This window comes from Gadus macrocephalus, chromosome 23 (genome assembly GCF_031168955.1).
Source record: "Gadus macrocephalus chromosome 23, ASM3116895v1".
Taxonomy (NCBI): domain Eukaryota; kingdom Metazoa; phylum Chordata; class Actinopteri; order Gadiformes; family Gadidae; genus Gadus; species Gadus macrocephalus.
The window spans coordinates 7,083,133-7,098,703 of record NC_082404.1 but is presented as its reverse complement, the minus strand read 5'-3'; the positions used below and the strand labels follow the sequence as shown (position 1 = coordinate 7,098,703).

Below are 15,571 nucleotides of genomic sequence, written 5' to 3'. Positions count from 1 at the left end.
CTGCATGCGGCATTGCTTGATTTGCATACTACTTTGCGTGCCACGTTACATTGCTATAAGCAAACCTTGAGGATTTTTTTCGGTCATCGTTGAGAGAGTAATTCTTCCACAATTCTCTTCAGATCTGATGATTCTCTTCAGTTCTGATCTGATGATAGCTTCTGGATCCACCTAAATGCTCAGAGGAGGTGCGGGGGGGGATAAGGTGAAATCAGAAGTGGCGCCAGATAAGAGAAGGGCTCTCTTGACCCGCCGTCTTGGCTCAAGCTGCCGGTGTCAGGCAACAATTACCGTCCCAAGAGGAGCCTGGTGGGAAAAGGTTTCTGTTAACTGCCCAGTTTGAACAAAAAATTGGCAGATCAACTGTCCAGTTTCCATTGGCTGGCATCCCCATGTGACCTCCGAGCAGTGTCTCTTCACAGACGACAGAACCTCGGATGTGCTGACCGCCGCACTGCGTTGAGACCCTACTGGGCAGAACAGAGAGGCTCTTGGTCTTCACCGAGGGGGCCATGTTGGCACTGACTGTTGTTGGACTGCCTCGCCAGAATGATTACGACTACAACACAGCATGTGGTGGGAGGAGTGCCGGCTGGCCCAGGAGTTTCCAGCTGAGAGATTGTGACCGCATGTTCGCTGGTTCCAAGCCCAAATCCTCATAGGGGAAAAGCGAAAATCCAAGTGTGGATTTTCGCTTTGTGTCCAAATAATTAGCTAACAATGGGTTGCAGTTGCTCATATGTCGTAATGTAAATGTCAATTATAGACGGACACGTTGCGCATCAGGAGTATGTTGTCAATCAAAATTGTAGATTGCGAATAATATTTTTGAAATTGAAAGTCTCACTTTCACAACGATTTAGCGTGGGAGATGCCTTCTCAGGTTGACTCAACCCGTCCTGTCATGACCATGTGATTCCCGGCAGATTCAAAGATCAGATCTGGTTAACATACGCATGCTTCGTGGCCCTCGTCGTAATCCTTGCAGAACAAACGTGACCAGTACCCACACACTGCTTATCTTGGCTCCCAGCGTCCATATGACCTTGACCTCCAACCAGAACTCCTGGAGGGGTCTCATTGGACGATAAAGGGAATTCCTGGCGTGCGAGGAGGCCAGTAGTATGAATCCGGCCAGGGAAAACAGTTTAGAGGAGATGGGTCTCTTGGACTGAGTGCATGGGAATCAGGGCTGTTGTACTGTGATCTCTCTGTGTAACATAGCAACCCTCAGTCTCTCTGCCAGAAGACTGGAACATCTGGGCTCCGTTCTCTTTCTTTCTTTTCTATCTGCTTCGCTCTCTATTTCTTGTTTTCTGTCTCTCTTCTTCCTTTCTCCGATCCCTCTTTCTCCCTAAATATAAGTCTTCTGGGGTTAAGCCCTGTCATTAACTATTTCACATTTGAATATACACACACACATACATACATATATATATATATATATATATATATATATATATATATATATATATATATATTATGCTTGTAGAAAGGTATTTTGTGATCACAAATCAAGTTATTTTTGCCATTGGCTTGTGAAACATCTGCCTTCGACCAATCATTTGTGCTTTTAAATTGATATGACCATGCACCTGAAAAGTATTTGTGAACCTGAAATACCAATGTACTTGCATCACTATTACAGAATTAGTCGAGTATTATTCCATCGTTTATCTCACACAATCTTCAGCCCAACCTGACAACGCCTACACTACCATGTGTGCATGGGTGGGTTGTGTCTGTATGCCGGTTGCTGTGTGTGTGGTGTCACTCTGCATGTTTTTTTGGAGTGGTAAAGTTAAACCATCCGGCGTCTACATTCGATATCCAAATCGGGTGGGGCTTTTTGAAATTCTGCTTAAGACTTGTGTATCTAAGTCTGAACTGAAGGGAGAAGTAGTCAAGCAGGAATTTGAAATTCCTGGTTTACTGCCAGACATATAACTCATCCGTGTCGTGTTGCACGTTCTTCTGTAAATGTGTGACTCCCTAGCTCTTCCATCTCTCGCTGACCTCTAACCTCCTGCCCCTGACCCCCCCCCCCCCCCAACCGCAAACATGGCAAAAGAGCCGGGGCCACGAAGGGTCATTGTAGTAGCAACAGAACACCAACCGCAATACATATCTATTTTCTGCTCATTGAAAGTTTATTGTTTTGGAATGAGGACACAGGAATGTTCTGACTATAGGACTGGGTGGGATTCCTCTGTGTATATTGATTGATTCTGTATTCGTAAAACAGTCACGCATATCTTCTTTATGTGCTGATCTTGTTTTGAAGTGTCTAATCAGACCATTCAGGCTGGGCATCTGAAAGATGCAAGCCAATAAATTAAAAACTAACATTCAACTACAAATTTTAAATACAATTTAAATTAACAACTATTCTCTCTGGTATCAGTTTGATCATCTGAATCTCAAACTCTCTGCAAGCACTCAGCATCCTGTGACTCCCACTTCCCAATTGTATTTTTTCCATTGTGGGCCAGGCGGGTCATAGTCCATAAGAGGTTCTTTAAATATTTTCTCTCCTCTCTGCTTGGTTGTCAGTCGGTGCTTGCAAGGCGGAAAGAATTCCATCGTCATGGTGAAACCCGTGTTGACCCACGCCCATCCCTATATTGTAGAAGGCAGGCCGGAAACCTTGTGTGGAAGAGGTCCTATTTTATCTTGGTTCCTCCTTTCTCGAGCATGTGGTTGTGGAGGAGGATGGGGAAACGGGGGTGATGAGGACGAGGAGGAAGCAACATGCAGTTCCAGGTGTGACCTAGATCCTCCATTTGTTTTTGTCTTGGACGTGAGAAAATGTATCTGGAAATAATGTAAATCAACGATAAGTGTGTACGTGGCCAAAGAGAATAGATCTCTGTCCATTTGTATTCATGCAGCCTTTAAAAAAAAATAATAATAATCGGATTCATGCTAAGATAGTTTTTATCCTATCATGATAGTAACCGTTTATTGAGGAAATGCCTAACTCTCTGGAGGTCTACCCTCAGCCACATTTAAAGGTTACGGAGGCGGTCAAAATGGGGGGAGATCACGCAGTAAGCCTATCCAGAAAAGAGTTTGGCTCCGGAAATACAACCTTTATACCACAACAGATGGATCCGGGTTCCGGCTCACAGTGTTTTCTGGGAAGAGACCGGGGCGTTCAGAAGGCATACGGCTGACAGTCGTTCAGCGTGAATGTGGATATCCACTTGAAAGTATGGCTGGCACTACTAGAGCCCTGTTCCCAGGCTCAGACCATAGCAGAGTGTCAAACCCTCTGCCAGCTGAATCGACTGAACACGCTGAACGTTTAAAAACCAGTCTGCGGAAGCTGAACCCAGCCAATCCAGCGCGACTTGACTTGAAACTGGCTGCCTGTTATGAAGTCAGTGCTCAGACAAGAGGAGAGATGAGAAGACTTGAGGCCTGACTGGAATGGCTTTTCTCACTAAATGTCATTTCCATTTAAAGACAGGGTATTACAGAAAAAGATTTTGCCTAGTTTGGGCATGCTTCTCAGTGTGTCTGGGACGTTATTTAAGTGACGAGTAAACAATAGACGATTCAGCTAGTTTTTTCCTTGAGGAATGTTGCCGGCAGGGAAATCACGGAAGAGATGATACAGAATAGTCGTGTAGAGGTGGATGAAGGCCAGTTGTGATGTCACTTCCATCTGTTTTCATGCAGTAGAGTAGCAGATCTGCTTGTGAGGCGGGCAGGCCTACACTTCTCCTTAGTTACTTCTCCTTGCCATACTTAATAGCCTTAAGTATTTCCAAATAATCTTTGGAATCTGTTTGTTTTGAGACAGCTCTGCTTAAATAGGAAAACATTCGAAAGCACTAAAGCCAGTTGTTTAGGAAATGGCGTTGCATATATTTTCAGCAGGAGCTTTTATCCAAAGCCTTTCAAGTGAGACTGAGAGCCTAACTTGTTGAAGTAAATTTGAAGTAAATATTACGTGCTGAACGATCACAACTTGATAGTGCTGAGTAGTGTTCGACCGATATATAATCGGCCGATATTTGCGTTTTTAAGTGTATCGTATCGGCCGATTTCTTTTCTGGTATCTGACCTTTTTTTTCTGCATGATTTACAGACAGTTCAATACATTTTTCAAATTTAGACATTGTAACATTTTTTATCATCATTGTGTCATTTCTATGATGAAAATTGAGGGAGCCTTAGCCTGGAAATCCAGACCCACGTCTAGAAAGCTGTAGGGTCTGGCAACGAGTAATGAAAATGGCCCAACTCGAGAGGCGGCACCAAGCATGCATTTCAAAATATCAGAAGAATACAAGGGCTTTCGTATCCAGACCTGTGGAGCAAACCAATAGATAAGACTCTTGCCGTATCCGGTCGGTAAAACAGCAACGCTTTTGGCCCGCCTATATTGATACATCGATGTGATTGATACATTTTCTGGGCCAGGGGAGGCCCAGAATATACACAAGTATATTGCTCGTTCCTAGAGTGACTCGCTGAGCAAATTCAAATTGTGCTCTCGCAAGAACTCTGGATTTCCAGGGTAGTATCGGCTCAAGAAAATCGGTATCGGCGTATCGGTTATCGGCTAAGGCTGATGAAAAAAAATCGGTATCGGCCCTAAAAAATCCATATCGGTCGAACCCTGGTGCTGAGTATCTCTATTCTCTAGGAATCCAAACGCCTTCTTATAAATGAACAGTGAATATTGAGACTCATGAAAGAGATGGACAGGGGTTGCACTATCTTCGTCAGGGTTCCTTGGGCATCCAACAGAGAACCTTTCAGCTAGGAGTCGAACCCCAATGTATACTGGTCACTAGTGACGGGATAGGCCATCGTTACTGGCGGGGTCAAACTGCACGCAGTGTGAGGGTTTGCTAAATAAGGAACCTACTTCATGTCATGCTTTCGTAACAAATGAACAGGAAGGATGTAACCCCACCCCCAAGCCCAAGGTCGCCTTCTCACTTCCCTTTTTTAGCCAGCTGGTATGGGTGGTGCCCTCTGATAAGGAGGAGCTGGGACGCCTTGACCCAACTTGAGCTTCAGTGCATCTGTGTCAGCTCTCTTGTTTTGGAAAGATGCCCTTTGTGGCCATGATAAATAGACATCTCTATTTTTAAATGCGTTTCTGAAAATGCCCACTTCTACACTGCCACTATTGTGCAACCACCATGACCAGTATAAAAGGTCAGTGTCCATATAAGGCCGCTAAGCTGTTCAAAGCTTCTGAGACCATCTCTTAGAAGCGTAAGGCTAGCCTCTGAATAAGATACATTATCTTGGTTGCTGGTCGATGTTTGTTATATTTATTGATGGATTGAGACAGACTTTGATATTGAATGTACACGGATGGTTTAACTTTAACAATCCAAAAAGATTAGATTTCTACATGCATTTGTGTCACATAATGAATGATCTTGCACATTACGTCACAGTACAGTGTTTTGCTCAAGAGTGTAATGCCCCAATGTGTGGAGATGAGGTAATCAAAGATCATATTTTTTTGAGGGAAAATCTGCACCAAATGGAGAAGGAAACAGCTGTCAACAGAAATTATTGCTGCCTCTTTTCAAACAATTGCGGCCTTAAGTGGGTCACACACTATTCATGAAGCACTGCATAGCGTCACTTAAAAGATAGGACAACAATAAGAAGCTTTTAGGCAAAACCACCAAATTGAATGTTTTGTTCTTCAGACTTTTGCTAAAGTGTGACTCCCATCAACTTCTTCGCTTTGAGCACAGCTTTGGATCAGATACTTTACATAGAATACATTTTGATATAGGTTGGCCTAGATATCGGTGTATTAATAATAAGCAGGTCCTGCGTTACATCTTGAATCAGTTTCAGAAAGAGTGCCATCTAATGGTAGCTTTTTAATCAATCATTTAAAATGAACTTTTTAATAAAAAACGTTAAGATACAAAGGACACTTTGTAATCCTATAGAAGGGTTTTGTCTTTTTTGTTTGGTTGAGTCCCATCTTATTCTGAAGAAAGGCACAGTAGGATTCTGGCGGCCAAGCTGAAGGAGATCACAGGCTCAGCAGGGTACTGAAGGAGAAAGCTCTTCAATGGTTTAAGCAGTCGATTGGCATAATTCTTTTTACATGTTTTGTTTGCAGTATAGTCTAGGAACACTTGCTTTAAAAAATAAAGTTTTGAAAAATACATCTAGTATATACCATATGAAAGAATACACATTGCTATCACATTTGTATGATATTTTATACATTTGTGAATGGTGACCATTCATCTTCCAAAAGGTATATAAATAATGCAAGATGGATCTTATGTACATATCTCTCCTCTTGCGTCATTTGTTTCTCAATTCTGCATGAAGTATTTACACAACTTAAGTGTGTGTACAATACATCTGGAACACACTGCACACGTGTATCAGGCTACCATTGGCTCTCAGAGAAGAACAGTTATATTCTGTACATGTACAGTACATAAGAGAGAAGTCTGCAAATGGCATAGTACATATAAGAGAAGACGGTAGTCTCTAAGAGATATGAGTGTAGTGAGTGTACAGTACAATGCTGAGAAAAAGGTTGACGGTATCTTATAGAAGAGAGCACACACTATAAGGGAGTACAGTACAAAAGAGATATGACATCACTGTTTGAAATAGTACATAGAAGAGTATCTGAGCTGAAGAAGTACATAAGCCACCAGAGTACAGGGAAGAGTACAGTGGGGTTCACTAAAGGACCAGTATCCCTGGCGATCCAGATCTCCGCAGTATGAATAGAATCCTCTGTTGGCTTCTTCCCTGCTTGGAGGGGGCACTCGCTCCTTCTTCTTTATGAACTGGACTTGGCTGCTCTCTTAAGGAGACGTTGAAGGGTGGGGGGTAGATATTCCAGACCTCCTCTGATACCAGCTAGGGGAGGAGGTCTGCCCTGTCCTCTAGAGCACACACGCACACAAAAACCTGCACACACACTGCCACTGTGTGTGTGTGTGTGTGGCATTTGGCCGTTTCCCAAGAGTAGTTTCATTAAGCAAAATGCCCTTCTCGCTTTCTTTCTCTCTAAAGACATTTCTTTTTGGCCCTGGAGTCTGGGAGTGAATTCCCAGGGAGGAGAAGAAGTGTTGGCAACAAGTGAGGCTGCACAGGGCTTCTCTGACAGCTGGGAACCGGGCATGAACCCTGGAGCATACAAACTCTGTCATCCGTTATGTAAGGGAGGCAGGATAGTCTCGTTGTAAGGGGGTTCCACTCCGAGCCGAAATGCTCCTGGGTCCAAACGGTTAAAAGGTTGCTGTGGTTAAAATGACTAAATGCTTTGGTTGGCTTCTCTTCCTCTCTCTCGTTTTAATGTGGTGGATAACTAATGATTCTTAATCTGTTGAATGAGAGCATGACCAGGAGAATGAGTGGTGTGGATGCATTTGAAAAGCAGAAAGAGTGCAGAACATGTTCAGCCATTGAATGCCTTCTAGTAGGTCTGTGTTCCTCGCATACACTTTGTAGCCAAAGTGTGTATATTTCTATAAATCCTAACAAATCCTAATGACTGGGGGCAGCGTAGCATGTAATTACCACCCCGGGATCCTCACAGCGCAGCCTCTGGTTCGCACCATGATCTTACCAGTAACATTAAGACCCTTGTAATCAAAAGCACCGCCGTGTTATTCTGTTATGTCCTCCAGCTGTAGCATGACGTGCTAGCCAACATCCCGGCAGGGGGGCCCCGGTGCATTAGTGGCTTCTGGTGTGCGACGATTCTGGGTGCGATCTCCAGTACCTGCAGCCTAACCTGTAAAGGCCACCTTTAGCAAGATGCCATAAAATTGTTGCCGTTATCCACATCCTCTTCACTGACTATCATGGAGCCCTTTGTCCGTAGGACACAAAATCCCCTTGGCAGAAAAGAACACTTGCCACTTGTGTGTTTTGATTCTTGAATGCGAGTTGATAATGTTTCCATGCGAGTGAGTTTTTTTTGTGAATCTCGACGTCTACGGTGTTCTCCTGACAGACGGTGGACATCCACAAGGAGAAGGTGGCCCGGCGAGAGATCGGCATCCTGACCACCAATAAGAACACGGCGCGCACCCACAAGATCATCGCGCCGGCCAACATCGAGCGGCCCGTGCGCTACATCCGCAAGCCCATCGACTACAACGTGCTGGACGACGTGGGCCACGGGGTCAAGGTAGGGAGACGAGAGAGGGGGCTTCTCCGCAGCCCTATGTTCTGTTGGCTTTCAAATGTGAAGTTTGTTGAGCCCCTTTTTATATTGAGCTTATGCGAGCTGTTTTTAAATCAAGTTCATGTTAGCTGTTTTTTCTGTAACCGGTTATCATATTGAAGTGATGTTCGACGTAGTTCTGTCAGTATTCTGTGAGCCTGGTTCGTATTAAAGTCCTGTGAGCATCCTTTACATGGAGGTTCTGTTAGCCGTTTTCATATTGAACTTTGGTTGGCCTTGTTTTGGCCCTTTCCCGCGGGATTCAAGGTGTTCTCAAACGCTATGTCATTCTGTATTTGCGCCCCCACCGACTGATGCACGGGTTCTTTCTGGTGTTATTTCTTAATGTCTCCTTCTACCCACACATGCTCTATCTCCCTCCAGGGGTGATCCTCTCCCTTTCTCTCTCCCTCTCTCCACCTTGATGTCTTTTTGGTTCTCTCTTTCTTCAGCTCTTTTTGTCTATCTATCTCTCGCTCTCTCTCTCTCTCTCTCTCTCTCTCTCTCTCGCTCTACCCAGCTCTCTCTCTCACTCTACCCAGCTCTCTCTCTCTCTCTCTCTCTCTCTCGCTCTACCCATCTCTCCATCTCCCCTCTCTTCCTCTCTTCCTCCTGAGATCTTTGTCTCTCTACCCCTGGGGGGAGTGCGATCAGTGTGTGGCTCTGTGACGGCATTACATCATACCCTCTCTCTAAACGTCTCTATTCTGGGTGCTATGGGGAGAGTGTGAAGGGAGCAGAGGAGCCAGTGAGATGTTTTTAAAAGGAACTCATGCCCGACCCTGCCCTCATAATCACATTCCCTGGTCCTGTTGAATCCGTTTGGGGCAAGTGGTAACTTTGTACTGGTCCAACTGAACAACCAGATGCCAATAGCAAATCCTGTAAAGCTTAATGTTTTATCTCGACATTTACCACCAGTAATAAAACGACCAAACTTTGTTTGACATTAAGTAATAAAACTGCCAAACTTTTAGCAATAAAACTCCAAAACTAGCTAAAGATTTAAACTGATGTTCGGCTACACAAGCTTGTCGTAGTTGAGGTCGCCATGGGAACACTGTTGACAGCATTGCATCCCATTGGCCGGAACACTTTCACAGCCACTCCCCATACCTTCTGACTTGCCCCAAGGGTTCCGTCTTCACTTATCAATCAGCCAATCAACGGCCACTGTCCGGCGGATTGGATTAGGGGACAGCCATTAAGGACTGATAGAACCATTGATGTAGCAGCATTGAGGGCATTCTCTGTGCACTGCTGCGACTGAGCTCTGTAATGCTAGCTGTTGGAAGGAAGGTATGACCCAAAGAGACCTGGAAGGCAGTTGGAGCATAAGCGACTTGTTAATACAAGTATGAATCATTCTTTTATAAATTAAAAAAAGGGAGAAAAATTATTATTTACAATTTTTACCGTGCGACTTTATCTCAAAGTTGAATATGTTAATGTTTAAATCGATATAAATCATTGTAGCCATACTACAGATTACATAGAATACTGATCTTGCGATAACGATGTAAGCGCAACAGTAATAATAGTGCAGTTCCTCAGACTCCCCGGAATTACGTAACTATGGACTGTGATGACGTCATGCATAGCATGTCCCATAGTACATGTCCCTGTCCGATTACCGATGTATCGCATCCCTCTGACAGAATCTATTGTCGGGATCATGGGATTCCTGCGTACGTTTTGTTGGAATGTAATCCCCCTGGATTTAATCTGCCAACGCCTGCATAGATGTTCAATATAGCCTCGCTAGCGAATGAATGATGCATCAGTGGGCCGATGTACGCACGCACGCACACACGCATAGACACAGCAGTGGATCCATCACAATTAAGGGATGAAATCGATACTCGACATCAATAGTTCATATTAATTCATAGTACACCCTCGGTTCATGCTTGACTTTGTCATGATTAACCTGTGGTAAATGGCCATTAAAATCGTATGTATGGGCGTTGTTTAACTGTGAAACTCGCATCATCTGCGTGGCTGGGTTTTCATTGGTTTTCACTTCACACAACATATACTGCTCTCTCTGGGTTAGTGTGTTTGCACGTGTGCGTGCAACTCTGTAAAAGTGCAATACATCGAACATGCATGCATCATTCATCTGAACAAAGTGTGTGTGTTTGTGTGAGTACGCGCAAAAAATGAAAGCGTGGAATGCAGAAACGCAGCCAAGCTACAATGCACATGCTTGCATTATTGAGCTTCAACGCTGTATTCACGCTGCTGATGTTGGTATCCACGCTACAGACGAGAGACAAGGCCTCTGGTATTATAAGAGTCTTAAAGAGGGGCTTAATGAAGGCGATTCCTGCTCATTAATACCCCAGCCTCTGGTAAATGGGACGGCTCCCTCCGTTGACTCCTACTGATGCCAGAATTAAACACATACAGATGGACTGGGCTCAGGCACGCCCTGTTGATTCACCAAGGCATACGGTCCCTGCATGCTTGCCGTACATGCATACTATGAGGCAATGGGTTGACATCATCTTTTACGTACTTATTATTTCTTAAAAGCCCAGTTGCAATGATATTCATCCATTTATTTGTTTTGGTATTAGGAATAATATCGAACTGTTGACACGATTTGCTTGAAAAATAAAATATCCCCACTAGCACTAGAGATAGTCATGTGATGTTTGGAGAACGAAGCCTGACAGAGCTGATAACAAACTCATGTCTACATCTAAGAGCTGCTGTTGGTAAATGTGTTTCCTGCACCACACCAGCTGTGCCATAGGTTTCTGGTGAGAGGAGCCCGGGCAACAGACTGAGGACTCTGTGTCCCGGCCTAGATTGCAAATTGAATTGTGTCTAAATCTGATAAATCTGAGCTCATAGGCTCCTGAAAGGACAAGAGCCAGCCCCCACTCTCTGTGAAATCTGTTTTATAACCAAAGACTCTGACATCTACTCACAGATAATACATTGTTAGATAGATACAGTCGATATTTAAGAACGTTAAGCTTTATGTTGATCTTAATAAGGCTTGTTTGTCCGATTTGTTTGAAGCTAAACTAATAAATTGAATACAATGAAATCAATGGTTGCTCTTTGTTCATATAGCAGCAAGTAAACTAGCTGTTTTTACAATAACCAAATGCAATCAAAATAATCATCGATCTTGTTTAGATTTATGCACCATAGTTTACCTTAGTTTGACCACCTATAACATAATACTTAATGTTATAAACCAAGTTTATAAGCAAGTGTTACAAACTAGTATTATTACTAGTGTAGTGCTGTGGTCTCTAGTGTAGTCTGTGTGGTCATACTACAGGACTCTGTACTACAGTACTTACTCTTAACGGGGACTATATTATTGATGAGCTGTTAGTCTCTGAGTGGGTGTCCCTCATGTTAGAGGTCAAAGCTCTACTCTCGCTCTGAGATTCTGATAACGGTCACTTTTCAGTCCTATTCCTGCCAAAGTAGTACGACGCGATGAACAGAACCAGGCTTTCACACCTAGAAACAACAAAGACGGCAGCTTACGTTTTCTTTTTTCTGCTTTCTTTTTTTTTTTTAAATAAAGCCAAGATGCTAGGTGCTAGACAGTTCCAGAGACCAGGAAAATTAAGATTTCTTTTAATACCCTTCTCAAGGGATGGTTATCCCGCCCAGAGACCAGTGATGCATACTGTCAATTTTTCAACAGTGTGTGGCTCCGGGCGTGGGTGGGTGTGGTCAGACTGTTGCCAAGGGAACTACCTTGCTGTATAACTTGTAAACACTGACCTGCCGGAGTCTTGCTCTGTGTTCACACAGTGTAAATGTGGTTCTCTCTCGCTCTCTCTCTCTCTCGCGCTCTCGCTCTCGCTCTCTCGCTCTGTCTTCGTCCGACTCTTGCAGTCTCTCTCTCCAGCTGTCCCTCTCTCTCTCTCTTGTTTTCCCTATCTCATGTTCAATCTGTGTCTGTCCTTATTTAACTTATCCTCTGACACTTCCATTTTGACATGCCCTTTTTATGTGTGTGTCTCTCTCCCTTGTTTTTGTTGCTCGCCCACGCTAAGTGGCTAAAAGCCAAGGTAAGCCGGCTAGGTCACATGACCTATTGTATCATAGTACCCCGCCCCTAACCCAACCCACAACCTTCCCACCTCCATACCCTCCTATAGCAATCCTTCCTGTAAGTGTGGATCTTGTAGTTTTTGTGTCACCTCCTCCTGATCCTTGTAGTCTAAAATCCAACCAAATAGATGTAATTTAAGTTTTAACAATCCCTGTGAATCTGTCATCCTTTACATGTTTTGGATGTCCGTCTCTATATTGTTATATTTATGTTTGTCATGTTTGTCTTTTTTGGTTGCCTGTATATTTATATGTTTATCTTCTGTCTATGACGGTCTCTCAGATTAGCTATGGTTCTCTTAATGAGTTCAAAAAAACATTTGCATTTATAGAGACTTTTTGTTTTTAATGCATAATTTAAGTACTCTGAGTTAATTTGGAGTGTGTGTGTGCTTTCTGGGCCACCACAACAAGATGTGAAACACCATATTTACTTCTAGAAATCCCTTTTCCGATGTTAGCTTGGGGATTGTGTTAAAAAGTAAACACATAGTAAACAAAGTTCAATCCCAGATGATGTGCTAATTGCTTCAGGCAATTGCTAGCAGGCATGGATTTTTCACAGTTTCAGGATATGGCTTTATTAACACATAGCCTATCTGGGAAGACCAAAACATCTGTTGGATATCACACTTAATTCTTCCTGTTGTTTAGCACTTAACATTTGAGCATCAACTCACTGGTTCTGTGTTCCATTCATACCCCCTCAGCAACATGGAAACAATCAGCCAATCAGAGGTGGCGGAACTCTGTCGAGGACCAATCCCCCGACACAGAAGCCCCCGAGCCCGCCCATGGCAGGGCGGGGCACCTTGGGGTAAGTTCCAACCACCGACACTGTCGGAATAGCAGAAAAACTATCGGTTGAAACAAAATCTCATTATTCGGATGCTCTTTGCCTATTGGTTGGAAATTGAGCCAATAGCATCACCTGATATGGGACTGGTTATGAATTACCAGTGCCAAAGCAAAAACCTGATCCTCCAATTTCCGCACCAAGTGAAATATCATGAGTCGAGCTAACGGCAAACTGTCAGTCAACCGCATTGCAGTCTAACTTTCCAGTAAATGATGAATCAGTTTAAAAGCTCACGCAGATTCCTTTAGCCTGTGGAACCCCGACCAACGGCCTTGGGGTTTGATTCCCACCGCGGCCAGTCTGGAGTAATATGCAATGTATGCACTCGCAGTGTTTTAGGACGCTTTGGATTGAAGCATCCACAGAATGGAGACACTGATATTTCCTGTAATATCTAGATGCATATCAGGTAGGGGTCAGGAATCTGGACATCCTGCTTGAAACATTAGGGAGCAAACCCAGTGCGTTACGGCTGGGAGTCCAACACCCTAACCACTGAACTCCGAAGATGGCCTGCCTCAAAAAGGGACCTTTCATTCCCTTTTGGGGGCTTGGGTCATGTGGGTGTATAACATTTTGGCCTGTTAAGCCCTTTGAGACTGTAATGGTGTTTTAAGGGCTATAAGAATAACATTTAATTGAATCACTTTAAATTAAACCCAGTATTAAATGGAATTCACCCGTTTTAATCACACCTGAACAACCTTATGGTCGATGTTTTGCTGACAGGCGCAACGCGTCCTACAAGACCCTGGAGCCGGTGAAACCGCCAACGGTGCCCAACGACTATATGACCAGCCCCGCCCGGCTCAGCCACCAGAACAGCCCCGGCCGCACGGCCTCCGTCAACCAGAGGCAACGCACGCACAGGTACCTGCCGTCACTCCCTCCTTCCACTAGGAACCGCAAACGCGTGAGAAACTACCCCCGCGAGGACAGTGTGCTCGCTGGTAATGACAGGGAAACCCTCTTGCCATCAGGGGCAATATGCAAACAGGTACACAACCTATTGTGGATCGACTTTTGTCACACACCGGCTTTTTTTTTTCTTCAAAAATGAGGTCCCCACATGTTCACACTCCCCCAAAAAAGCACATGTTTTAATAGCTGCGTGGGACTCACTCACAGGCCTTCCAAAGCTCGTAGCTGATGTACAACACTCGAGTGGAGGCGTGCAAACCTGCCCTTCCACTAACACTCTGGTATTCTCATCACACCAGGACCAGAGGAAGTAGCGCTTTCTGCCACCCTTTGTCCCCTGCATTAGCATTCAAGTACAATTAGAATTCAACCTGCTCCTCTGGTCTATTCTAACAAATACACACTCACTCAAAGCCGCGGGTTTACTAGCATCAATGTGTGCAGAAGCAGAGCTCTGAGATTATCCATCCCAGGGTGTACACTTTGAGTCTCCTCCTTGGGTTCAACTTAAAAACCTGAACCAAATGTGGCCGAGGAGGGTTCTGAGCCAAGCCGCAATCACTCAGCAGATGGTAATGATGCTAAAAGCTTATGATATGAAGTACCGTTTGCAAATCTAAAACCAGTCGACGCCAGCACTCAAGTCCCTCAGGAGGCTAGTTTTCTTTCTGTTTTGTGTGGGGAAAGAAAATGGCAAATGACGCACTCTTTAATTCAGAGTTATGAGGAAGCAGACTTCTTCTCATTAGCTAAAAAGGCTTATAATGCTGACTCCCAATGGCTATAAATATTACATCACTTTTCATTTTCCCTGTTTTTTCTCTCCCTCTCCCATCTACTATGCATATAAAATTATTATTATGGTGATTCTGGCAAGCTGTCATCTTGGATTGGAACCAGAGACTAAATGTTAATTTCAGTTAGTGGCTTTTATTTGGCCAAATACATCGATAAAATAATCGCTCAAAATGCTGTGTTTTGTTTACGTGAAGGTATACAAAAATCAAAGCTGTCACCCCCAAAATCTTTATTTTGGTAAGTTATTAAAGAGTCAACCGATCAGAGTCGAACCTCAAGGCCCAATCTTCAGCCCTTGATGTAAGCAAGGCAACTAACCCCCTCTGTACGAGCTGGGCGTTTCCCCTCGGCCCGACACAAAGCGGTGTGATTGGCCGCAGTGGGTCAGAGGATCGTAGACCACGTAGCGAGGGATGGAGAGTGTGAGAGAGGAATGCAAATAAGCAGATGACTGCAGGGAAAAGTGGTTGAATCCCTCCACCTCCCTCTCTCTCCTTCAATGTGGGGATGGGTTTCCCCACATGGACACAGAGTAACCCCTCCCTCCTGTTCTCATCAGCCCCACCCTATAGCCCCTCAGGCCCCAGGCTACAAGTGACATGGACCACCGGTTGAGAGAGAGATATGCCCCGGGGGGGGCATCTCTCTCTCTCTCTCTCTCTCTCTCTCTCTCTCTCTCTCTCTCTCTCTCTCTCTCTCTCTCTCTC

The 15,571-nt window shown here is 44.3% G+C and overlaps 1 protein-coding gene and 1 long non-coding RNA gene across 2 annotated transcripts in view; both read left to right on the top strand.

Moving 5' to 3' along the window:
- The window catches only part of abi1a (abl-interactor 1a), a 34,010-nt gene that overhangs the window by 14,100 nt on the left and 4,339 nt on the right, over positions 1-15,571 (top strand). Inside the window, exons 3-6 of the mRNA XM_060045750.1 lie at positions 7,982-8,158; positions 12,229-12,243; positions 12,997-13,103; positions 13,875-14,196. Coding sequence (XP_059901733.1) covers positions 7,982-8,158; positions 12,229-12,243; positions 12,997-13,103; positions 13,875-14,196 — 621 coding nt within the window. The remainder of the gene's footprint in view (positions 1-7,981; positions 8,159-12,228; positions 12,244-12,996; positions 13,104-13,874; positions 14,197-15,571) is intronic.
- On the top strand, positions 3,004-6,269 carry LOC132452539 (uncharacterized). The gene is made up of 2 exons (XR_009524389.1): positions 3,004-5,178; positions 5,500-6,269. It is a non-coding gene; the product is annotated as an uncharacterized LOC132452539 (long non-coding RNA).